The following is a 26,687-nucleotide window of genomic DNA, read 5'->3' on the forward strand; positions in this document are numbered from 1 at the left end:
TTCAGACCTTTATAAATTCTGGTTCTTCACAGGAAAATTTCTCTAAAGACTCCATGATTAAGTTTTGTCAAAGGTTGACCTATTAGACAATAGCAAGCTTCTGATACTTCTTGGACAATAGAAGGTTTTTGGTGCTTTTTAATTTTTCAGGCACAGTTAGGTTTTTGTTTCTTTTTGTTTGTTTAAGAAAAAAACCACATTACCTTTAACTTAATATTTAAATATTCTAATTTTATTTAGCACTCCATGAATAAAGCCATTTTCCTTTATGCGGAATTGTTGATAATTCTATTTTATTTTTATTCCTAAGGTGGAAATGAGTGGATGGTTCCTCAGACAGCCCTGATTTCTTAGCTTAGTCTTGATTTCCCCTTGAGGTATTTAGCTGCTTTGTGTAAATGCTTCCTTTTTTGCGTGAGAATGTTTCCTGTTTGGAAAGAGCAGATTTTCTTGAGAAATTCTAGGTGTTCCACTGATCCACTGTTCTAGATGTTCTATTATTAGCCTGCATTTTAGACCTTCCCATGGAAATCCCACAACTAGTACTAAAAAAGCCTAAAACCATGGAAAAAATGTTCCTGGTCTGTAGTTAACAATCAAAAGTGTTGTATGGCATGCAAGATTTCCACTAGGATTAACAACTCCTTTTGACTCTTGGAATTGTCATTATAAAGCACTATAGATTCATAGCCAATCAGGCAGCTTCCCTGTCTGCACACTCCTCACCCCGTAAATTTGCATTTAAAAATTCCCTCTCACTGGGGCAATGACAGGTCTTAGATTGTTCCATTGTGACTGTTCACCTTGACCTCTAAACTGAAAGAAGCCCCTCGTATCATCTGGATACAAGCCATACTTTTGTGAATTTTTCTGGGTCATATGGTATCCTTTTTCAGGGCTTATAGATGCTTTTGGAGCTGGAGGATGGGGCACACGGGTAGAGTAGATCAGGGATGAGAAGGATGGGAAAACACTTTTACAGAGAATTCAGCCTAGAAGCCACCCAGCTGTATAACTCATAAGTCTTGGCAACCCTTATAGTCAGACATTCATTAAAAACAAGCAAATAAACAATATCCCACATTCCACAGAGGAAAGGAGAAAAAAACACACACAATTCAAACTGTCCAATGGCTGACAATATTGTTTCCAAAGACAGAAATAGCCAAAAAGGAAGATGTGGTAAAAAAGGGAACACACACACACAAAAAAAAGGGAACACAGGTCCACTGCTCAACCATATGGTGCCAGATATGTTTCAATATTCAGAATTGCATATTTTTGGACAAAAAAGTCACATATTTTATCCAACACCGAAACAAGTTCCTGGGATTCTGCAGCAAAATGTATAAAAATTCACTATATTGGGGTTAATGTAGAAGCCTAATTAGTCTAATGTGGATTGATTCAGGTTCTTTGTCAAATGAGTTCAAGTCAGGTCTTGTTGCTGAATAAGTTACAAAAACGTTCTGCTCTTCAGATTTTGGATTTTGAATAAGAAATGGCAAAGCTACATCATTCATATTAGAAATATCTAACTTGAACAATGTGTTTTTTTAGACTTTGGAATATATGGCCAGGGAAAGCATTGGCTTTTCCTTCTTTGGGTGTCCATGAGTCACAACAAAACTTCCTGCCTAAGTGTACCCTCAGGTTGGCCCTCTGAAGAGGCATAAGTGGGTTGAGTATGTCCTGAGTGCTCCTTATGTGTGCCCAGCTAAGTGCTAAGCACTTTACAAATATTATCTCATTAAATCCTTACAAATTTCATATAAGACAGGTTCTATAATTATCCCCACTTTAAAGAAGCAGCAGCTGAGACTTAGGACATGTGGTCACCTGCACAAGGTCACAGTCTTTCTTAGGGGCAGAGTCAGGATTTGAACTCAGGTCAGACTGTCTCCAAAGTCTGTACTCTTAGCCCCTTCACCAGTTTCCAACAGCAGTGAATGTGACCCTCTGGTATGTATATGAAAAATTGAGTGAGTAAACTTCTTAATTTCCCAAGAGACACGTGAAAACTGAACTATTGGAAGGAGAGTGCAAGAAGATAGAGGTCTAGACTAGGGGAAATGAATTTTCCCTAGCATATTGAATTTATGGTACTGTTCATCTAGCCTGGTAGTGTTCAGAGTATTTGAAAATGCAATACAAGAATTTCAACAAAGGTCAGGGCTAAAGTTGGGAATTACTGGCATGGTCAGTGTGCTGGTTTGAAACCGTTATATGCCCCAGAAAAGCTATGCTTTTTAATCCAGTTTTATGGGTACAGACTTACTGTCTGGGTGGACCTTATTTATTCTTTTTTTAACATTTTTATTGTGAAATATATATACAAAAAAGCAACAAATTTTAAAGTACATTGTAGCAAGTTATAGAACAGATTTCAGAGTTTTGTATGTGTTACAGGTCCACAATTTTAGGTTTTTCCTTCTTTTCAATATAATGACTCAGCAGTCATATTCATTTGTTAAATCCTATCTTCTCTGTTATATCTCCCCCTTTTCCTTTGATTCTTCTCCCAGTCTTTAGGGGTATTTAGACTATGCCCATTCTAACTTTTTCATGTTGGGAAGGGCTGTCAGCAATATTGGATAGGGGGACAGAACTAGATGATGTTCTTGGAGATGCTGCCCCCCTCTGGGTTTTAGGACTTATCTGTCCTAGGGACCCATCTGGAGGTTGTAGGTTTCTGGAGGGTAAACTTAGCACATGAAACTTTTATAGAATCTCAGATAGAGCCCTGGGTATTCTTTAAGGTTGACAGAAGTGGTTTTGGTTGGGGTTTGGCAAACCATGGTAAATAGCAATATCTAGCTGAAGTTTGAGTTCTAAGAGTAGAATAACTTCTCAACTCTTTTTGAACTCTCTCAGCCACTGATCTCTTATTTTGTTACATTTCTTTTCCCACTTTTGGTCAGATCTCATGGTGCAAGGGCCAGGCTCACCCCCTGGGATCCACGCCTATGTGGGACCTTTTGATTAAGTTTTTCCCATGGAGATGCAACCCACCCAATTGTGGGTGGGACTTTGTGATGAGAATATTTCCATGGAGATGTGACCCCTCCCATTCAAAGTGGGTTTTAATTAGTTTACTGGAGTCCTTAAAAGAGCTGACAGAGAGCAGAGAGATGAAACTAGACACAGAGTTCGGAAATGCTAAGCTAAGAGATGAAATGTTTAATTTTCCCTGGAGAGGCTGTGAGGATTATTAGAGAGAAAGCCAATGGAATCAGAAGCTGAAAGCAATGAACTGGGATCAAGGAGCAGCAGATGCCAGCCACGTGCCTTCCCAGCTGACAGAGGTATTCTAGATGCTGGCAGCCTTTCTTCAAAGCTCTGGATGCCTTAAATTGGACATTTTCATGGCCTTAAAACTGGAAATTTGTAACCTAATAAATCCCCTTTGTTAAAAACCAATCCATTTCTGATATATTGCATTCCAGCAGCATTAGCAAACTGAAACAGTTGGAAAATGAGGGTTTAGATGAGATTACCAGGGAGTGAGTATAAGGAGAGAAGAAAATGGGTGGGATCTTGGGAGATATTGATTATAGAGACAGGAGGGACAAAAGGCCATGTCAGAAACAAAGAAGGACCCTGCAAAGAGGTGGGAGGAGAAGCAGGCAAGTGCAACCATAGAAGGAAAGACAGATGGGAGTGTGGGAGGGTTGGGACAGTGTCAGAGGCTGTAATCTGCCCTCCCAGCTATTCTATTCTGTTTAAAGTCTCATTTTTACTGCATTCTACATCAAACACATTAGAGGACTTCTTTGTGCTTTACTGAGCTGGTCTACCCTTAGTCCCTTACGAACAGCCAACTGTGAAATCTATTCTTGTGATGTCAATATCCATGGAAGTCAAGGGCTCTTGGTTCTTTACTGTGCCAGTATTGCTGGAGGCCCCAAACCCTGTAAGTCCCCAGTGTCTACCTCCAAAATATATAAGTACTGATTTAACTTACAGGAATTTTATCAAGTGTAGAAGCCCATATCATCTTTTGACATTTAAGTTATAGGAGAATTTATTGTTCTTATTTCAGAACAGTCAAGCACCAGGGAATTGGGATTTTGACCAGGTCTCTCATGAAATCCTTACATTAAGAAGCAGAAATTGGCCTGGATGATAGTATAATTTGTAAATGTTGAACAACCATCAGCTGGTGGCTGATAATTTGTACAACCGGGAGATCTCTAATGACATATCATGGGACTCTGTCCTAGTCAGCATTTTTAACAAAAGACATAGATGGCAAGCGTCCACATTTGTGGATGATTAGGGCCTGGATGGAAGGGTCAAGACCCCAAAATATCTTAACAGGCTGGAACAATGAGGTGCATCAAATCATCCACTAGACTGGGAGCTCCATGGGGGCTGGGCTCTTTGTTTTTATGGTGCTATATCCCAAGAACCTAGAACAGTACCTGGAATATGGAAGGTGCTCAATAAATATTAGTTTAAAGTTCAATGAAAATAACCAGTTTTAAACATTTGGTCATGTGCTAGGGATCGACAAAAAAACCAACTGTATGTGGCTTAGCAATAGCCCATTTACCAAAGCCCTAGAAGTTTTCATAACATCAGCTCAAATTTAATGGTGGGATGTGACTCCAAAATTAACTCAGTCCTAGGATATATCAATGTGTAGCATACAGAATGCTGCAATCCTTTGCACATTAGAACCATCAAAGTGACTATGGAAGTTTAGCTTGGAGAAACTGGGGTCAGGAAAGCTGTCTACCTAATGAAGGGCTGACATGGAGTAGAGGCTTAAAAATATTCTCAGAAATTCCCCAGAAAAAAACCTGGGACCAGTGGTAGAAGCCACAGGAAGATATGTGTGGACTAACTTTTTGTATCTAGGAAGTAGTAGAGCTGTCTGAAAAGGGAGGGGGGAAGACAGGAAGTAAAGAGTCTTCATCCCACATCAGGGAGGACATAAAGGAGACTCCATGCCCTGGATGGGACGCCTCCTCAGAGTGAGAGAGGCAGGTCTAACAGGTGGATTGGGAACCTTCCTCAGTCTCTTTTAGGAAGGGGTAGGCAACCATTGCAATGTTGTCAAAACTATCTTGTGGGTGCATAATGGCAGCTTAATGAAATCCTACGTATTTCCAGGAAAAGAAGTGAATTGGCCCTTCACTGGGGGGCCTAGAAAGGAGAAGGAACTCCCTCCTTACATGACTCATGACTAACTGAATTTAGAGCTACTACTTGTTGAGTCAGATGTCCACGCATTAACTACCATAGTCAGGACACACCTGATAAATACAGTTGGTTCATAAAGGATTATGTTCTCCTTGCTCTTTCATAGAGCTGTTCAGTAGACATACATTTCTGGTGGGCATTTTTACTTCTCTTCCTACCAAAAGAGGGAAAAATCTAAGAATGAGTAGTCATTCTCTACACGTATTTATCATCAATATGGTTATAGGTTTTCATTTACCTAAAGTTCTTCGAAGACTTGAAATTATTTTTTCCAGAGCTGCTAGGCTTTTAATTTGAAAAATTGTTGATTTCTCCTCTTCTGTGGGAAAAAATAAGCACAATGATCAAGATTTGTTAAATCATCATGGTTTAATTCCAAACTTTTCCCCCTTTCAACAAGGCTTTCAGGCTCTCAGCATCTAGACTGCACTGTCTACCGCATCTCCAATGTCCCACATAAATTTTTCTCTGCCCACCAGCCCAGAAAGATACCAGGAGGATTAACTGGGCTTCCTTTGTAAATACACACTCTGTCTATTCACCAACAAGTACACAAGAGGTCACTACCGTGTGCCTCTTTTCCTTTAGCTTCTGACACCAAGCCACATCATGTTCATTAGAGCATGACAGGCACCACTGAAAAGTCAAATATGAAATATTATGCTGAAAATGATCAAACGTCAGGAAAAGGAAATATGGTAAGTCACATCTAGTATAATAGAACTATTCTAGCCCAGGAAATACAGAGTGAATTTCCAAAAAGATTCACCTACCATGATGGCTAAAATTTCACATTAGATATTAATTCCTTTGAGTACTGTTTTAAAACCTCTTTGCCTCATAATTCCAAAGTAGGAATCATGGGGACAGTGTTATGGAACATATACTTTTATACTTCTGGAGAAATAAGTATTTGAGCCTCAGTTTAGCCCTGAACAACGAGATTCAAAAAATCTTAGGATTGTTCTACTTGTGGGATAAACGAATACAAAAACCAACTGTCTGTTGTGAGCCAGCCTCTGTGCTGGGTGTGTTTGAGTGTCCATTTAACAAAAAGGTGGAATGAAATTCTTAGGAAAATAGGTCAACAAAAGAAACATTCTGCTTGTGACTATAAGAACATAAGGATTTGAATCTGCAACCAGCTGTTTGACTTTCTGTAGTACTCATGGACGGAGAGAAAAGCAGACATCCTTCCTGATGAATTTATACTCTGCAGGGAGCCTGGGATGGGAGAGTGGCCTACTCCATTAAGCAGAAAGCCCTGCGTAGTTTCTAACATGTTGGTGGAACCCTAAGAAATTGTGGGTATTTAACCATTTTTTACACACATGAACAGTAATTGATTGAGGCTCCACCCACTGGTCCTCAAGGGAAGTCTTCTAATGTGAGCGTGTCATGAGGACTCCTGGCCAGGCACCCCTGCCTTTGGCAGGGCCAGGGCGAAAGACAAGTCTTGTGTCTCAAAATTGAAATGTTACCAATCACGGCTGGTCCACATTTCTACCCAAGGCCCTCAGCTTGCTGCCCCTTTGTGGCTTGAGGCTAAAGGAGACCCCACCCTGCCATCACCACAGCCTGAGAGGTAGCTAGGGGAGGCAGGACCAAAGCTGGACCCAGCCCAGGACTCCCGAGGTGTGAATGGATTCTCTTGAATCGTGTCTGCTTCCTGGGGAGCTGGGATTGGCAGGTGCCCCTCCCGCATGCCTCCCTTTTCTGACTCAGTGCATCCTAAAACTACACCCTGGAATAGAGGGGAGGGGAGGAGCACAGTACCTGCAATAGCCAGTCTTATCAAGACATCTTTTTTGGGCACTTGGGAGGGTAGAAGATAAACTGTAAAAATTAGCCCCCTTTTCTCTGGTTTCCTAGGATAGAGGTGGTAGGATTTCCTCCTCTCTTCCACCCTCTCAGTCCCTCTGCCCTGGGGAACATAAGGCTGCTTATGCTTCCCTTTACTGTTACTCCTTTCGTTCAGTTGGCTACCAAATTTTCAATAAACTTTCTTTTAAGATTGAAAAGAAAAAGTATCTGCATTTTGATGTTTGTAATACGTCGGGCCCATATTAGAGACCCTGCACTTCACTCACCTGGCTCTAAGGGCAGTATCACTCCTGGGCTAGGAGACAGTCTTAGTTCTGTCACCTGGGTCACAGGATGGATTCTAGAGCCACTCAGATTTGAGTTCAAGATGCAACAGAAGGGACACTGAGGTTTATTTACTTCCTAAGAATATATTAGCAGCTATTCAATGGTAAACTGTGTACAAAGTATGGCTAGAGAACCATGAGAAGTTCAGCTTCTACCCAAATTCAAAATCTACACTCAGTCATCTGCCAAATAGCTAAAATTCTACCATTAGAAATTTAGTCCAATTTGAAAGATTTTATTTTTGGAGCTTTCCCTGCTAACAGGCTAGTAATTGTGGTAGAACACTTAAACAATAGCCTGAGGTCCAAGATATGGGAAACATCAGTGGCACAAAGGCACAGACTCCAGACCATCCTATGCATTTCTTATTTCCTAAGATGAAGTGATGAACTGTATAAAGTGAGGTCTTTTGTTAGAAGAAAAAAAGAAAAGAGCAGGGATCCAAAGAAAGGAGAGAACTCTTGTGAAAATGAACTCTAAAGCAGTTGTCAAAATTATTCCAGAAAAAAAAGTTAGATTTCTTAGTATTACCTGCTTCTGTGTGAGGTAGTTATCACAGCACAATGGAATAAGTGCTAAACTGGAGCATGAATAAAAGACTTTTCTTCTAGGAGATAAACTTCTTCCATGTATTCCACCTTACATCTCTCCTTTAATGTCTAAGAGCCAAACTAAATTGGGAGCTTCCTAAGATTTCCAATTAGCTTTTTCTAAAAATTAAAAATATATGATTCAAGCTTTAGGAGAAAGTTAAAGGAAGTAAAGCAATAATGACCAGGTACAGGGTCGCCAGAGAGAATCACTTTTGTCATGGCTCTGCCTCTATTTTGTTAACACTTCCTAATGGGTGGAAGAGCTACATTTCATGAGACTTTTGCTTCTTTTTGAAGACTGTGAGTTCTGATTTCCTTTTAGTTGTGTTAGTCCACTATATTTCATCTCTCCCATTGATAGCAACTAAAAACTCTTGACACAATTAAAAAAATTACTACCTCAGGACTCTCAAAAGTGAACAAAAAAAAGTGGGCAGATTGTGGAGTAAGGTCAAAAATTAGAGAAGCAACACACACGGTTACATGAATTTCCCAGCATTTCATTTTTTTTCTCTTCTATCTTTGCTGAAAGCTTAGCCCCAGTTGTGGTTTGATGGCTTGACATGGGCAATTAAAACTCTGATAGAAACACCATTCTTCCAGCCACAGGAAAAAGGCATAGGAATCCCTGGGAACAGAGAATGTAAGGGTGAAACCAGGAGGGGAGAGAGCTGGAGAAATGGATCTCCTAATTCCTAATTCCAAGTCTTAGCCTCACCCCTGAATTATGCATGCACAGGACAGACTCAAACCAGCATAACAAATTCTTAGCAAAGTGATTCAGATTTAAAAATATGTGATCTGAAGCTAACTAGGTTGAACGACTGCTAAAACAAAAATATCAATATTCTCAAAGGTTTATAAGAACAGCATAACATTTATAATGTATAGGATTCAATACAAAATTATTCAACATATAGAGAACCAGAAAAATGCCACTAATTTTCAAGAGAAAATATAATCTACAATACCAGCTCCAACATGACTTGAATGTTGCAATTATCAGTTTTTAGAGCAGTGACTATGAATATGCTCCATGAGGTAAAGAAAAATACTTTTAACTGAATAAGAAGATATGATTTCTCAGCACAGAGAGAGAAATTATAATAAAGAGGCAAACATAAATTTTAAAGCTGAAAAATAAAATATCTGCAATAAAAAAAAAAATCACTGATGGGCTCCATAACAAAATGGAGATGATAGAGAAAGGAGTGTTAGTGGTCTTGAAGATAAATCAATAAAATAAAAAGAAAAATGATTGAAAAAATGAAGTCTCAGAGATATGAGATAGTATCAAAAGTTACAAAATATTTGTAATTTTAGCCCTAGAATAAGAAGAGAAAGAGAATGAGGCAGAAAAAATATTGAAGAAAAAGTCAGAATAGGCATATAGGTATTTAGAAATTTTAATTTGTTGTTAGAAACCTTTCCAAAAGATTAAACCCAGAATGGTTTGCTGGTGAATTCTATTAAGTGTTCAAGGAGAAATAATACCACTCTTACTTAAATTTTCACAGAAAACAAAGACGTGCCACTGCCCAACTTGAATGGGGCTGGGTTACCCTAATTCAAAAACATGAAAACATATTTAAAAAAAAAGAAAGAAAGAAAGAAAATTTCAGACCCATATGCTTGAAAATTTAAATGCAAAAATGCTTAGCAAATATTTGCAAATTAAATACTATATTTATAAGTATGCTTATCCCAGTAATGCAAGATTGGTTTAGAACACAAAAATCAAATCATTATAACTCATCGTTTTAACACAGTAAAGAAGAATAAGTACATAGTCATTTTAGTATATGTGGAAAAAGCATTTGAGAAAATTCTGGACAGATGCTCTCAGCAAAGTAAGAATAATAGGAAATTTTCTCAAAGTGATCAAGTATATCTGGAGAAAACCTAAAGCCAACACCATACTTAATATCAGAAGACTGAATTGTTTCCTACCGGCACATGAAAGAAGCAAGAGATGTCACTTTCACCAGTTCTATTCAAAATCATACTAGAGGTTCTGGCCAGTATAATAAGGCAAGAAAAAGAAACACAAGACATAAATATCAGAAAGGAAGAAGTAAAACTATCTTATTTGCATGTATGGTTATTTGCATATATGATTATTTACATAGAAAAATCATAAGGAATCTATGAAGTATTAATGCTGATCCTGGGATTAAGAATATTTCTAATGCATTACTCAGAGGTGAGATTTTTCTATAACTCCTCCAACAGCATGGACCTTTATCTGTGTCCTGAGAGTGTAAGGGTTTTTTATACTTCTCTCTGAGGCAGAAGAACTTTACTTTTCTTTCTCTGGAGGTAATGGATCTTTGCCTCTATTCTGGGAGTGAGAGGATTAGGTGACCCTGCCCCAGTAGCTTAAGTCTTTTGCTTTATAGGGTAAAAGAATCTGGGGCAGTGAGTAGTACTTTCTGTTTGACCACAAGTAGCAGCCAAGTAGCTCTTGCATCCTTAAGGCCATCAAAGAATGGCTTTCTCTGGTCTCCTGTCTGGTCTCCAATTCTTACAGAGGACTGTGGATAAGAGCCCATGAATAAGTATAAACACGCCTTGTATCTAGGGTTCAACTATTCAAAACTGACTTGCTAGGACATACTAATAAGAATTAGCCAAAATTTTGTTGATTTCTCCTTTCCAACTTGTATGGTAGCCACTGTCTTACTTGTGCTTTACTGATGGAGAAACAGTTCTTATATTCCATCTCTGCATGGAGATGTTTGTCCCATTTTGGAATTCACCCTCACCAGATTGCCTTTGGACCATAGTTTACTGCTGGGCTCAAGAAAAGTTGTGAATTTGTATATTATCTATCTTCTTCCTGTTAGCATGGGAATATATATTTTGCAGCTTTCTATATCCTAAATGGAAGCAAAAGTTTTTAAATACATTTATTCTATACATTCTATGAGATTACTCTGTTGTCTGAATTTCTTGCAGTCTACTGCAAGAGTCTACTGCCTTTCACTCAGTTTGTATTTTCTTTTTATGTGTTTTGTATTTGAATTGTAAGCTCATCTTTGGCAGGGCTTTTGTCTGAAGAAATCTTGTGTCTCCTGGTTGAAGATGTGTTCCTTCACAGTAGTTTTGCATTTGTTTTGACCAATCAATGGCCAGGATTGTATTATTATGTTTGTTTCTCAGCTTGAGTCTTCCAGAACACGCAGAAAGGACCAATTCAAACCCCAAATACAAAGAAGCCTGCATTTAAAAATTCTCAGGCAACCTCAAAAGACAAATGACAAACTGGGAGAAAATATTTGTAACATACATCACCAAAAAAGACTAATAGCTCTAATTTATAAAGAATTCTTAGAAATTAAGTTATAGAAAAATATGAAAAAAATCAACAGGTAATTCACAAAAATATATAAAATGATCCCAAAACATATGAGAAGATATTTCAATTCACTTGTATTAGAGAAATATGAATTAAAACAACACTGAAATGCCATTTCTCAATCATCAGACTGATGAAAATTAAAAAGTATTATGACTTACTCTGTAGCCATAGCTGTGGGGAAACAGGCACTCTTAGACATTGCAGATAAGATGCAAATTAGTATATCCTCCTGAAGGGGAATCTGATGATTGTACCACAACCATATACATACTTATCTTTTGACACAGCCATCTACTTCTAGATATTAAGCCTGAAGGTAAACCTCCAACAATACAAAAATACATAAACATAAATGATCCACTGCAGTGTTGTTTGTAATTGCAAAATATTGGAAATAACCTAAACAACCATGCATAGGGAAATGGCTGAATAAACTATGTTGTGTCCCATAACAGAGAACTATGCATCTGTTAAAGAGAGAGAGAGAGAGAGGAATATTTCTGTAAACAAAAAAGGAATGATTTACAGCATATATTGTTAGAATAAAAAGAAGCAAAGTCCAAAAGAGTATATATATTGTATTACCTTTCATGTAAGACAAAACGGGATATAAGAAAATATGCATGTCCATTGGTTCACAAGGAAACACAGGAAGGATAAAGACAAAACCAGAGATTGGTTAACTACAGTGGGTGGGTGGCAACAGGGTGGAAAGAAAGAAGAAATAGGAATATGTTGGAAAAATTGAGGGGGGTGATACTTCTAGGTATGTTACTTTTTGTATTAGAACTGTGGTTATGTCTCATATACTCCAAAATAAGTAAATGTGGATGGAGGAGGGTACCAAAATGTAATAGAAACTGAAATAGAATATTAGAAGTAAATAACATAACTGCACTAAAGTAGTGGAAAAGAAAGAAACTAACAAGTAACTTTGGAAAACAGTATTTTCACTATATATTGTAAGGCTAAAAATAAGAGATTGTACACAAATATTATTCTCTGGTAAATTTCTTTTTCTTACGGATGTGTGTTAAAAATTCTGAAACTAATTCCTGTATATTCTAGGGTTGTGTAACTGGTTAAGTATGCTGTAAATAGTGAAAACCTGATTTTTCAGTGTTAAATGGAAAGGAAAATGGCAAGAATGAATCCTTATGATGTGGGATTGGAGTCAGGTGTCTGTATGAGCTTGTGGTATTTAACATCTATACATTTTGACATAGAAATAGTTAAGTCTGTACATATACACATATTCCCATGCCAGTAGCAATAAGCATGCTTAACACTCAGATCTTTGCTTCTAAATACCATTTCCCAATAAAAGGAACCAAGGCTTCTTAGAGAAATGGCTGATTCCAGGATTAGGGCAAGAAAAGTTCAAGATGAGCATGGAATATTTTGTAGTGCCAGAAAATAAGTGCTCAAAAATGATGGCAACATGTTGAAAGGATACAGGAGTTCTCAGTTAGCCAAATCTGAGACAATGTGAGAACAAAATAAATATTTAGTGAATAAAGTATAAGTTTATACTGATATAAACACAATTGAATTAACAAATAAATAAAAGGAGAAGAGGGTGGTGCAATGGTGGTTCATTGGCAGAATTCTCGCTTGCCTTGCTGGAGGCCCAGCTTTGATTCCCAGAGCCCGTCCATGCCAAAAAAAAAAAAGGGAAGAAAGGACAATTCTTCCTTACACTTGAACTTTAACCAATTAATATAGAAGGAATAATGGAAATAGAAAGTCACCTTTCGCCAAACACTGTAATCATAATTTTTGCAGACAAGAGTCACCAATGGATGCTAAAATTAGTGTGCGAAAATGTGGAGATATAGGATATATATATATTTTTTCACATGGGCAGGAACTGGGAAACGAACCTGGGTCCTCTGGCATGGCAGGCACGCATTCTTGCCTGCTGAGCCACCGTGGCCCGCCCTGATATAGGATATTTGCAGTCTAAAATTATGTTGCCACAAGACACTAAGTATGTACAAAGGAAAAAAAATTAACTTTATTGTGGAGAAACTTTTACATATACTTCTTAATTAAGTGATGGAAGTTAACATTGATGGTAATGAGGTATGGCTACATCATATACCTCCTTATATGATGTTTTCCAAAGGGTACAGTATCACTTCTGTAACATTCTTACCAGAAATGCATAACCTGAACTTAATCATGAGAAAACTTCAGACAAACCCAACTGAAAGAGAGTCTACCAAAAAAAAAAGACCAGTGCTCTTTTAAGTATTCATGAAAGACAAAGAAAGATTAGGAAACAGACTAGAGGTGACATGACAAATTAATGTAATGTGAAATACTGGAATGGATTTCTGGAGCAGAAAAAGGACATTAGTAGGATAACTGGTGGCAAAATTTGATAATTTGTGCTGTGGTTATCTGGGGAAAGCTAGGTAAAGGGAATGCAGAAAATCTTTGTACTACTTTGCACCCTTTTTGTAAGTCTCGAATTATTTCAAACTTGAAAAAAATGTAAATGCTCTTATATTCCTTGTTTTGCCCTTCCTGTGGTTTTTCTATTACGTATTTCACAGACACATGTCTCTGCATCTATACACTCATGACTATGCATAGACACATGCACACAACCCTCTTTCACTTATAACTAGACAAACAACCCTTAGACAACCTGCCTGTTTACAAAAACACTTTGTAAATAAATATCTTTATTCATATGGACCATAATAATCTTTGCTAAAGAAAATATTATATTTCATCCTCTCAGCAATTTCCTTCCTGCTCCTTCTGCAGCTAACAAGCCTTACTTCTGAGGAGTGAAAGAGCCAGGAAGGGCTTTGATTTTTCTCTCCCCTTAGCATGATGATGGCGGTGTTCATGGATGACTGGCCAGGTCTTGGAGACTTCATCTTCATCCAAGTGGTTCCATGGGCAATTGGCATGGCCAGACCATCCATGGGCTACGCCAACTCTACTTTGAGTCCTTCATTAAGGGTTAACTAAAATTCTAAGGCTTTCTTCTCTCATAAAACTTCATCTACCTCTTAATACCTGTTCAATACATTATGTCTGGGTTCTAGTTCTTAATCAACTTCCAGCTATCTATGGGCAGTCTCAACCAATCTGTGCCTGTTTCTGCATCTGAAAAATAAAGGTGTTTGACTGGAAGAATTTCATTCTTTCCAGATGTCAAATTCTGAAGCTTTTCAAATGACTTCCCCAGATACAAGCCTCCTGAAACTGGGCAGAACAAAGTCCACTTTTGCTATATCTAAATTCTTGCTGAACCAGGGGTTCTTCGCTAGCTGAATTATACTCAAAACATTCTAGATAATGAAGATCTAAACAGCCATAAACATGAGTCTTGGACTCAACTGATCATTACCTTCTTTTGAGATTTCTCTGGGGTTGGATCTCATTCCCTTCCCTACCATACTGTGATCAACAGCACAGACTGGCAGACCATAAAATTATGTTTTAAAGTTGAAGCCAATTTCAAGGGACAAAGCATTGCTTTCAGAGCAGAAAAGACACTTGGATAAGGAAAGGTCTGCCTAGAGGCCAGGGAATTCTGAGGATTTGATGCTGCCTATGTGCTTTTAAATTCATGACTTGCCTATTGATACCATATCTATATTACACACATGCACACCATTTGCATACTCCAGGAAATCTCTGTTGTCATGGATGCAGGTCTCTTGAGTAGCACAGTTTACAAGGTTTTCCAGAAACCAATGGGTCACTTTGTTCTTCAGCAAAAGTGTTCACTTAGCAAATGCACAGCAGGGTGTTAAGCCTGAAGTGAATGGCTTGCTTTTTATCTGCTGGCCCTATGATAATAACAATGAGCACAGCATCCCATGCTATAAAATGATGAGGCTAGACAAGGGCACCATCTCAAAACCAAATATGCGTTCATAATACTGATGGTTGAAAATGTAATTTACTGCACCTGTGGGCTTTCTTTGGGGATGGGTCATATACAGAAGAATATCAATATATGAGAAGCTGAGGCTTTGGCCTCATTTCCATTTGTCATATTTATTTGATATCCTGAATCTCCTTAAGGTCAGAAACTGCTTTTATTCTGTGGTTACAAATGGTCTGGGGTAGGCAGTGAGTATGGAAAAATAACATGCAGAGCCAGGGTTCACAGGATTTTCTCAGTGGACAGACCCTCACGCAGGCCCATGGAAACCAGCCACTTGGCAAGAAGCTGCTGGGCCCAAGACAGGGTGGGTGGGCCAAAGACCTTGCTTATTTACTGCAGCAGTATCAGAGATGGTATCATTGCATATAAAAACAGGTTAGTGGTCTAGAAGGCTCTGTTTATATAGCTGCTAGCAGCATATTGATGGCCATGAAATCAATAGCTTGGGGATTTCATTTTCTAGAACATTTCTTTTGGAGTTTGTGAAGCCCCAGAGCCCAGGCTACCCTTCCATATTGAGAGTGAGTTATTGCACATAGGCGCCTACATGACTGGGATAGAAGATAAAAGTCAACTGAGAAGAAAAGAATGCATAGATGGTATCACAAACCACTTATCTTGTGAAGCATTGAAACTCCTCTTCCCTGATTGATAACAAATCTCCAAACCCCTGTGTCATGAGACCCTGCTGAAACTCTGTTCTCAGAGTTTCTCATACTCTATGGAATGTCGTTGTCTTAAACCCTTACGTGTTGTTCCTTGCACCCCACACCCATTAAGGGGTGCTGACTTCCATTTCTCTAATAGCTGCCATCAGGAAGAATCTTCTCCTGTTCATAAATCCTAATAAAATTCTTAGGTCTTGGGGCTGTACTGACCCATGTTCTTCAAGAGCTGGGTTAGAACAATTGGAAAGACAGCCAGAAAACCAAAGAGTCACAGGCTGTAGCGGCATGAGTCCTGGGAAGGGAGAATCTATGGGGGAAATCCCAAATTGGCTTATATCATCCACGTGGGGAGGGGTGGCTGCCTTCCTGGACGAATGGGATCAGCCACGAGAGTAGCTCTGAAAACTCCAGTGGAGCTGATGATTTTCAACAGATACCAGGACAACTAAATTTGATTAAGAAGAAAGGAAACTGCCAAATAGAGGTAGGGTCATGGTGTGGCCCTTGTTAGGAGCCTGTGAATGGCTACAGAGGCAGAACAAGTGGTGAAAGCTATGGCATGCTGTTTAGAGGAGGAATTAAAATGAGAAAGAGATATGTACCTTGCCCTGGTGGAAATGAAGGATCCTGACTGATCTCCTGCACTGAGTGAACCATCAATTAGAGAATCTGGCATGCAGATATGCCTGAATCAGAGGTTGTAAATTGCCAGGTTTGAGCCTGGAGAATACTAACTAATCTGGGGTGGGACCCAAAGGAAATTCCACTGATTAGGAAAAAGAAAAGGTTTGGGAGGCAGAAGATAAAGTAATGCCATCTTTGTATTCAAGGTTCCAAAGGTTGCCTCTTTACTATAAGGAATTAGCACTCAATTATGTCATTATTACTTTGTTTTGAATGTAACTATTGCTTTCTTTAGTATTCCTTAAATAAGTCCAGTCAATCTGCTTTTGCATTCACCTGGGAAGGAGAAAAAAGGAGTTTTACTGTGCTCCCATAAGGCTATTTATAGAGCCCAACCATCTGCCATCTGGCTTTAGAACTGTAAACTTGTAACTTCATAAATCCCCTTTATAAAAGCCAACCCACTTCTGGTACATTGCATTTGGTATAGCAGTAGCAAACTAAAACAAGTGCCTACACAAATGGACAGTGAACCCAATCATGGGCCATGGATCAGGACATTACACGGACATTTCTTCTACCTTATAATCCCACAGATGTGGGCCTTATTGAAAGAATGAATGGGCTCTTTAAAGAACAGTTGAAAGATAATAAAACATTCTTGCAGCAGTGGACTAAGAGCCTCTACCAGGTCTTAGTCCATGTGAATGCAATGCCAGGGGCTACTGCACCTGCTTCTATTGAAATGATAACAGCAGGACCCATGCAAGTATTGAGAAAACAAATTAAAGGTCCATCAACTGTATAGCTTAAAAGGACTCATATTAATAATGTGTTGTTGCCTATGCCTCACACTATAAAAACAGGGGAGAATGAGGTCCTTTGGCCTTGTTGCTGGTCCAGAAAATCAGTTCAAATTGGAAGTAGTTTCCACACAAGTCAGTGGCCCAGGGATGCCCTCTCTTAGTTCTCCCCTCAATCACTCCTTCTTGGTATTTCCTCAGCACCACCTCATCCCCAGTCCCCAGATTATCAGGGTCTTCATGTTGGCCTCTGTTTATCCCCACCCTTCATAGACCACCCGTTACCCACCCTGTCCCAAACTCATAACTTACCTCTGTTTTGTCTAAGTCCCTAAAGCAGCTGATGTTGGCTTGGGGTAGGAGCTAAACAATTCCATTAAATGAATTCATTTATGTTAAAGTGTGATGTTTGCCTTTATAAAGTAGAAGTTCACAGGCTGAAATGAATCTAGAACATGTCCCAGTAGTTCTGGGAGCTATTTTAGGGAGGACGGGCTCTACCATAGAGGCCCTTAAGCCAATGTCTAGGATTAAACAGAGGACAAAGAAACACAACGATGGTTTGCAGTCCTATCTTCTTTTGTCAACTCACACATGATAGGTTTTAGAAATTTTGGGTCTGATTTCCCTCAGCTGCATTCATACACAGAGGTTCACTGATGATGGAAACAGGCACAAGGACCCTAACAGATTCTCTCCCTTCACTTCTTTGACATCTGAATTTGCTTTACCATAGCCTCTCACCTTTCTATCTTACCCAGACACTCAGGTCCTTCTTCCTTGACTCTCACTCTCAGTCTATCTTACTTAGGATTTTCAGTTTATTCTTATTTTTTCTTGCTTCTTCAATAATGCAATGGGTATGATGCAGACAGATTGTGCCCAGTAGACCATTCCAGTTTATGGGTAGTCCGTTCAGTATAGAATCATCCTGTAACCTCTCCTGTTGTGGGCCCAGCTACAAAAAAGATGTCCAACTATATTTAATTTATAACCACCAGGTAATTTGTAGAAGTTAATGCGTGGGACAGATTCAGAGGTATTAGAAATAGTAATTTTAAATTGAACCTTATTCTCATTTAATCCCTGAAAATATCTAGTGCAATCGTTCCAAACACCAGAAGCTGGAACAGTTGTTTGGGGGAGCGTGTTGAATTGCAGATTCCTGGGCCCTACAGAAATTCTTGGTGAGGTGCAGAAATATGTATTTTAGTAAGCACCCCATCCCCATAACTAATGCAGAGTCAGGCTTGGGACCCATGATTTGGGTAAGAGTCCTATCAGACTAGATCATGTATGCCTTACACATATGTCCTACGTATTACATATTTGCCCTATTTTTTTTTATCTTTAGGATAAAGAAAGTATATATTACCTTCCATGGTTCTAATTTTTCATTCTCTTAGTCTTAGTACATAGTGGGATTTTTTTGTTGTTTTTTCAGCAAATCCATCTATTGGAGGGGATACTTTTCCCTACTCTTCTGGTTTTCATATGGATGGAACTCCATGGGGGTAACACTCTGGGGTTTTTCTTTACCTGCTCCACCACCCTCCCCATCAAGGAAGTGACTTAACTGGAGAGTTTGGGGAAAGGAATTGTGGTAGCTCATTCCTCTCCTTTTTTGGCATCTGACTGCAAAAGCAAAATTTCTGTAGTGTTCCTCTAGGTTGTAGTTTTTCCAGAGTCAGACCCTATGGGGCAGTGGGTAGTGGGAGGCTGGCAGTTCCTCAACCCTGAACAGTGATGTAGGAAATCAGCCTAATTTGGGGTGATTAAGCAGCCCCCTTATCTGATTGCTTGAAGATTTCTGATACCTGATTCTCTCCTTAGCACCTATTAATCAAATATTCCGTCTCGGTTCTCAATGTGCTCTTTATTTACTTGTATACATTTTTAACAATATGAAGCTGCACTTTGGAAAAGTATGTTCTTTGTTTTTGTTCATTAGCTATGTGGTCTTGGCCCGGCCAGTTTTTAAACCTTAGCTTTATCACCTGTTGAATGGAGCATCAAATAAGATCATGCATGATGAACTAATAAAGTGCTGGTTAGCTGGAAGTTCTTATTTTTAGTGTGCCTTGTGTTCCTAGAGTGGCTAAACCGCATCTGCCTGTGAGTACAAGAGCAGCTTGACATGGGCACTGCAGGGGTCATCCAAAATAAAGGCGAATTGTCCATGTCAGCCCAGGTTTGACTGCATAGACCCTGGGAGGGAATGATTGGAGACAATTGTTTCTTTTACATCTCCATTTGCTTTTGCCCTAGAAGTAGCTGCTCTTAAAGAAATCTAAATGATGTGATTGTGCATTCAATACCATAGCTCTTTAGAAAGACATGTAATTATAACCTTAAAAAAATATTATGCTTGCCTTTTTCCTTGGATTTTTCACTTGATAATCTTGTTGGTTTGCTTTGTGTTTTATGCAATGTTGATTTATTTGGATCCAGCATCTCTTGAACAAGAATTTCATCTTGGAAAAAGTACACAGAGACATGTTAAAGCCAGCAATGTAGGACTGAATCACTTTTGTTCTATAAGTACCTAAGGCAATCTCTGAATACAGGGAATAAAAAAACAGGAACTCAAAGGAGCTCAATGGACATGTGACTTGATTTCTAAAGGACTTTGTCTGGGATGAGAGAGCACTGCCTACCTAAATGATGTTAGAATATATGACACTGTCCATCTATCCTGGATAATAAACATTTCCACTAAAGATACTGTACCAGAAACTTTGCCTCAAATATAATCATAATTTTTTCTTCCTGCCTCTGTAACATTCTTTCCTGTCTCTAAGACTTTCCCAAGTTGTCTTCCATGAATAAACAAACTTCCTTCTGGATTTCTACATAAATGTGGTATTATTTTCTTCCTTTAAGTTCTTATGGCCTCTCCTAGGAGGCTTCAAACAATTAGAATCCTGGACTTTGTCAGTTAGACCCAGATCCAAATTCTGGTTCCAGAATGTGATCTTGGGAAAGTTCCTTCACCTTCATGAATTTCAGTTTTCTCATCTGTAAAATGGATATTTTATATTTAACTCATAGGGCCTTAATGAGGCTCAAATAAAACAATGTATGCAGAAAGCAGTTAACATAGTGCCTGAATTAAGGTGGAGGCTAAATAAAGGCAGCCAAAATCATCAGCTCCTTTACAACATAATCATCACCCCCCATCAGGCAGTTTATAGTGTGAGCTTTCTGCTGACTGGAGTCACAGTAGAGTGCCCTACTCCTTTAACCAAGACTTTCCCAATCTGAAGGTCCCATCAGTGGTGGGCCTAGAAAAATGCCCCAAAGTTCAGCAAATTGAAACTAAAAAGCTGCCTTTTGAAAACTTCAACATTCCTCTAAAAATGTTGCATCTGTTAATTATAGCTAGAAAACAAATCAGGTAGAGATGTAGCCCAACAATTGTATAGGTTAATAATTGTAAGGCTAGAAAAAAAAAAAACACTATTTCTAAACCATGTCTAATTCCTTATGTTTACATTTTCTTTTTGAGACTATGAATTTCTAATTTTTAAAGCTTTCAGCTTTCCAGCTGGGAGAAATTTGGGGTATGAAGGCAAGAACTACAGTCCCCTCCCTAGGTTTAGTTTGCTAAGCTGCAGAAAAATCATTAGAAATCCCAGCGACTCTTCATGTTTTCTGACTTCTTTTCCAAAGATTGTTGGTACTTTGGGGATGATCCTTTCACTGGATGGAAGAGATGCTGGTTTCAGGGCTGTAATTCTCCAAGTATGAGTAACTGTTAGATCCACCAATAAAATTATGTGTTCTGGTAACACATAATCACAGGCCCCTTCCTTGACTCAATGTAACTTTATTCTCATCTGGGCAATTTACTTGACTAATGATTTGACTTTCACATTGTTGAACATTTTATTTTACCAGGCCGTAGCATTTAAAGGGTGATCTACCTCTGCCAAAGTTCACACTTGCATGAGTTGCTACAGCTCAAAAGGCCCTTAGTGGAACTGAGTTCTCACAGAACCCTGAACCAGAGACAGAGCAGACATCGTCACTCCCATTTTACAAATGTCTATATGGTTTTGGAGAGATTAAGGTCACCTGCAAGCATAAGAACCAAGTCTTCTGGTTTTTACACAGAAATTGCTTAGAAAAATGGATGGTCGTATTGCAAGAGTTAACTGTAAATATTTATTCATATAATCTACCAATCAACCAGGCAGTTAAAGAAGATTTACTGTGGCTTTTATACACTGGACTTGGGCATTAAGTAAAGCCCAACTTCCTGCCAAAATGTTCTTCCTGCAGATTTTGATGAAGGAGGGATGGGGTGGGGCCTCATACTGGGCATTTAAAACAAGCTCCAGGTGATGCTGATGCTGCTGTCCATGGACCTCACTTTGAGAAGCAAGGCTCCAAGACTGTTTTTAGGTCCAATGGTCTTTAAGTCTATATATTTTCTTAATTTCTTGGAAGTTTGACTCTTAGATTTGGGCACTAAAGCTGAGGGCCATGGGAAAGTGACTCTACTCTCAAACCAAATCACTTCCCTTCATTATCTGCAGCTTGTATATGGTTATTTGGGAAACACCCATAGATAGCAACCCAACTCCCTTCAAATACAGACTACATATTTGATATGAAGAGGCTCCTTACCAAATACTGTAGCCATATCCGTGTCCAGTTTTCTTAAACTTAATGGCAATTCAGTAATTGAAGCTAGGGGGAGATTAAAAAACTCCAATTAAAAACTTAACAATTTTCATTGATTTTGCATGATGTACACTAGCCTGCTATAGGGGGAGGAGCCCTAGACTTGGCTTTCCAGTCCCCACACAGGAGCACCAGGTGATCTTGGCAGTGACATTCTCTGGGACTTGGGTTTCTTATGTGGAAAATGGTGGGAAAGGTGCCAACCCACAGGATGGCTGTGAGAGGAAGTGACATGATTTGTGAATGTGCTCTGTGGACTAAAATCTGCCCTCCTGGTGAGAACTCATCGATATGATCCATTGTGGGTTGTAATAAAATGTGCTTGTTTCAAGGATGATTAAGCTTTTTTAACTGTTTTGAGATGAGCAAAAAAAGAGGTATACACACTTCCTTTTTTTAATAGCATAATTTTCACCTCCTATAGGAATGGATCCAACAATGGCTGCATTTTGAAAGCTTAGAAAAATGAATTGGAGAAATAGGTGAAATGTAATTGTACTTTATGGTTCTGTATTTGTGAGATGGAAGGGGACCCAAGAGAGACTGGCTACTCTTACTTCTTCTCTTTCATAAGCTGAAAAGCAATTCCCAGTTTGGTCCCATTTACAGATGAAGAAATGGAGTCTCATGGCTGACGGGGTCAAGAATGTCAGTCCCCTGTAGGAGTTCATGAGGCTTTAAGACCTCAGCTACATTCCCAACATGAACTAACTGTGCTGAATGACAGCAGCAATGTGTGGTGTTCAGAGCAATATTTTCTCCCCAGCAGCACCCAAGAAATGGTTCTTCCCTTTTGACATTTGCGACTGGTGTTTATCAGAGGGTGTGATGTCCCAGTGTCCTGGTACATGTCCTTGACTCAAGGTCAAGGTCAGCCTCTTCTTCTAGCACCCAGGGAGCTGACAAGTTGACCAGAGAGGAGACAGCAATCCCTAAGGAAAGGCTTGGCAAGGCCACAGCACCTACCCATTCTGGGCTGCACAGAGCATTCAAGTAGTGTCTGTAAGAATCTGAAGTTCCAACACTAAACCAATGACTTTCAAGTGGTTTTAATGACAGACAATCTGCATACCAATTGACTCATCTGCACACAAGATAGCTTAGAACAATACAGGAGAAAAATGTAAAAAGGTCTGTAGTGGTGATGACAATTACTTCCCAATATGCTGACCTCCAGTAAATCTTTTAATGAATCATTAAGAATGGGTACAGCTCTGTCCTGCAAGCATTTTGGTAAAAACGCTCTTTTCATTCTGCATCTGCCCCAAAATTATAATGGAAGCATTGTGCAAGTCAGCCAGTAAGCATATGCAGTAAAATATTTATGTTTTATAATGACCATATGGGTTTTAAGTGCATTGTCAATGTAGTTACTTTACTTTTGTTTTTTCTTCCTATTGACACCTATTACTGACAGTCTTAAAATTTTAAAACCCATTATCTTGGGTTATGATGGTAACAGGTTGCTCTTTTTTGATATTTGCATAAAGTATATTACTGTCCACCATGAAAGAAACCCTTACTGTTGTGTTCTGTGATTTCAGTCTGTCTGATATGTGGGAAACGTGGCTTCCACCATCACAGGGACCATGGCTACTGCTTTGGTCTCTGTTGGTGCCCAACACCCTTACATGGGGAGAAAGCAACACGGTGTGGTCAGGATAGTTCACGTGACAAAGGCAAAAATGGCCACAAAGGCAGTAAGACTCCAGAAATAAAGAAATCCAGGGTTCACTTTAGGAAAACTATTTTTAAAACTCTCCCTTAATTGGTTTTTCAAGCTGTTAAAGACCTATAGGATCATGCAGATTTTTAATATTCCGGACAGGGAAACCCGATTTTGGGAGGGGAAGTGACTGGCTTGCAGTTCCATCATGAGGGATTCATTTAAAAATATCTATATAGAGAGGGATCAGTTTCCACATAGGAGGAATGAACACACCAGAGCGATGGGCAGCAGCTTTAGAGCGAGTCCTGTGCTGCCCTGAGACACACGAGCAGTTTTGGACCCTTCCGGCATCCCCAGCATCTCAAAATACACTTTCCTTTGTAAGCACCTTACAAAGTTTCTTTATGAAAATGTAGGTTACATTTTTCACTTCTTTTTGACATCGTTAGGCCATAGTGATCATCTACCTTACCCTCCAGAGACCAAGTTCCGCCTGGACTGTTCTCACAGTTTAAACCTGGGAGGGAGGGAGGGTGTGTCCAGTTCAGTGCTGGGCCCCAGCGTGTCCTGCTCTTCGTGCAGTCTCCCTGGCCAGTGGCTTATGTTCAGAGACCTGCTTGCCCAACCTTGGGAGCCAAGGTTGAGGAGAAGATTCACGTTAGGGCCACTTTTCTTGAGCTTTATTCTTTGGTTGCCCCTGATGATGGTTGAAGGTGGAGGGAAAGGCTGGTGGGCCTGAGCATTCAGCTTCCTGAAGGGGTCGAGAGCGGAGAGCACACTCACCTCCCACCCCCTTTGGGCAGCTGTCCCCCGCTCCCCACTCCACAGCAGGCTGTCAGGGCCACTTGCCAAATGGAATTCCTGCTCATGGAGCTGTCCACCTCTGGGAAAGCTCACCTTCCATGTGCACCAGTTTCTTTCCTCAAGAAATAAATGGCACAGAACAAAAAGGGATGGGGACCAAAAGCTACATGTGGGCCCTGCTGGGACCCTGATTCAAACCAGCCAACCTAAAAAAGACATTTTTGAGACAATTGTTGAAAATTGAATATTGGCTGGGTATGAGAAAATATAAAGGATTTTTGTTAATTTTGTGGTAGATAATGGTATTGTGGATGTGTTAAAAAAGAAAGACTTTATCATTTGGCCACACAAACTGAAGTACTGAGAAAGGTGCAAGATAATAAAAAGCATGTGTGTATATAGGGATAGAAAACAAGAGAGCAAAATGTTAATTCTTGAAATTGAGTGATGAGTATATGGAGGCTTATATTATTATTGCCCCACTTTTGGATGTTAGAATAGGTCCATAATAAAAAGTTAAAACAAGTATCTGTATTAGTTAGGGTTCTCTAGAGAAAAAGAATCAACAAGAAACACTTGCAAATATAAAATTTATAAAAGTGTCTCACATAATTGTGGGAATGCTGAGTCCAAAATCCGCAAGGGCAGGCTGTGAAGCCAACAATTCTGATGGAGGGTCTGTACCAACTCCACAGGAGAGACTCACCAGCCAAAACAGGAAGGAGACTGTCTCTTCTGAATCCTCCTTAAAAGGCTCCCATTGATTAGATTAAGCATCACTCATTGCAGAAGACATGCCCCTTGGCTGATTACAAATGGAATCAGCTGTGGATGCAGCTGACATGATCATGATTTAGGTCTATGAAATGTCCTCATCGTAACAGGCCAGCACTTGGCCAACCACACAAACAGGTACCACCACTTGGCCAGGTTGACACATGAACCTGACCATGACAGTATCCTACCCACCCATGGAGTTCTGGATCTTAAAAGGGGTTTTAAAGATGGGTTGACTTTTTTATTTTACTCTATTCTGCAAAGGAATAAATCCCTAGTGGTAAATTCTGTCAAGTAGGAAAGGCGCAGGAGTCAGGGGAGAAGGCCACTGCCTATCGGATTCAGGCCCACAGGGAGGCTCCCATTTTTTATCTGCTACAGCAATATACTGGTAATTGTACCTGAATACATTTGTGGCGGCCGAACCTCAACTTCTTGCCAGCAGTGTGGTAGAAGGACAAAGAGGAGGGCCACTGCTCCTCTACTCGCTGCCATGCTCCTTCAGTTGAAGGAGGAGGGCCTTCTCCAGCCTTGGTCCCTGGGATACTGTAGAATGCCCAGGGGCCTGTGACATCACCACCAGGAAGTGAGCTGGGGTCTTGCCCTATGGAGGGAGGGGGGAAGTGTGCCCAGGGTTTGTGACTGGGAAGGTAGGAGGGGAAATTGTCTGTTGGCCTGGAGGTGACAGGGAGCCTGGGTGGACGGGTCCTCAAACCCCAGCCACGTGGTCTGAGAGGGCTGGTGGTAGGTAGCACCAACAGCCCACCTGAGACAGGGGTAAGGACCATGAGGGTGGCCCCACCGGATATATTTTGACTTTTACATTATCTTACTGCTGATATGGAAACCTGTTACTTTTTTTTTTTTTGAGAGATGTAGTGGTAAGCAATCTACCTCAAGGGATAAGGAAGATATTTGAAGTGTTTTCCATGTCTGTAAACGCACAGTAAGCACAGATGACATTTGAAGGCACAGCAATACCCAAGTTCCAGTCTGAGCTAATTAGTGGTTCTGAATGAGTCACAGACCTTTGCTCTGGACTCTTGATACTCAAAGTGTGGTCCTAGGACCAGCAGCAGCAGTGTTCACTTCACCTAGAAACTTGCTCGAAATGCAGAATCGCAAATCCCAACTCAGATTACAGAATCAGAAGCTGCATTTTCACCTGTCCCCAGGTGACCAGTGCGCACAACGAAGTGTGAGAAGCACAGAGGCCCTGTGCGGGGGGAGAGGGTGGGAAGAAACTGCTGGGCCCTGAGGGCAGAGGCTCTGCCTGGTGGAGGTAGAAGATGGTGAAATGATGGGCTCCAGGGCCAGGTATTCTTTAAATACCTCAGCCAGGTGGTGCTGAACCTTGAGATTGGAGCTGACCTGTGGAGAGAGGAGCGGCTGCCGTGACTGCTATTTTTGGGCTCTGTCTTGGG

At 39.9% G+C, this 26,687-nt stretch overlaps 1 protein-coding gene across 3 annotated transcripts; it reads right to left on the minus strand.

The window, feature by feature from the left end:
* Window positions 1-210: 210 nt before the first annotated feature.
* Window positions 211-25,809, minus strand: LOC143679566 (sperm acrosome-associated protein 7-like). 3 transcript variants are annotated; one of them, XR_013173844.1, is made up of 6 exons: window positions 25,665-25,809; window positions 21,957-22,019; window positions 19,697-19,798; window positions 17,637-17,848; window positions 5,447-5,527; window positions 211-427 (listed from the first exon to the last, which is right to left on the minus strand). XR_013173844.1 is itself a non-coding variant. In XM_077155860.1 (5 exons), the coding sequence occupies exons 1-5, from the start codon at window positions 25,756-25,758 to the stop codon at window positions 351-353; spliced, it is 417 nt and encodes a 138-aa protein (XP_077011975.1). In that variant the 5' UTR covers window positions 25,759-25,809; the 3' UTR covers window positions 211-350. The 3 variants fall into 3 exon arrangements, 2 of the variants coding, with proteins under 2 accessions (XP_077011975.1, XP_077011976.1); XM_077155860.1 differs by lacking the exon at window positions 17,637-17,848; XM_077155861.1 differs by lacking the exons at window positions 17,637-17,848; window positions 21,957-22,019.
* Window positions 25,810-26,687: the final 878 nt, after the last annotated feature.

This window comes from Tamandua tetradactyla, chromosome 4 (assembly GCF_023851605.1).
Source record: "Tamandua tetradactyla isolate mTamTet1 chromosome 4, mTamTet1.pri, whole genome shotgun sequence".
Lineage (NCBI taxonomy): Eukaryota > Metazoa > Chordata > Mammalia > Pilosa > Myrmecophagidae > Tamandua > Tamandua tetradactyla.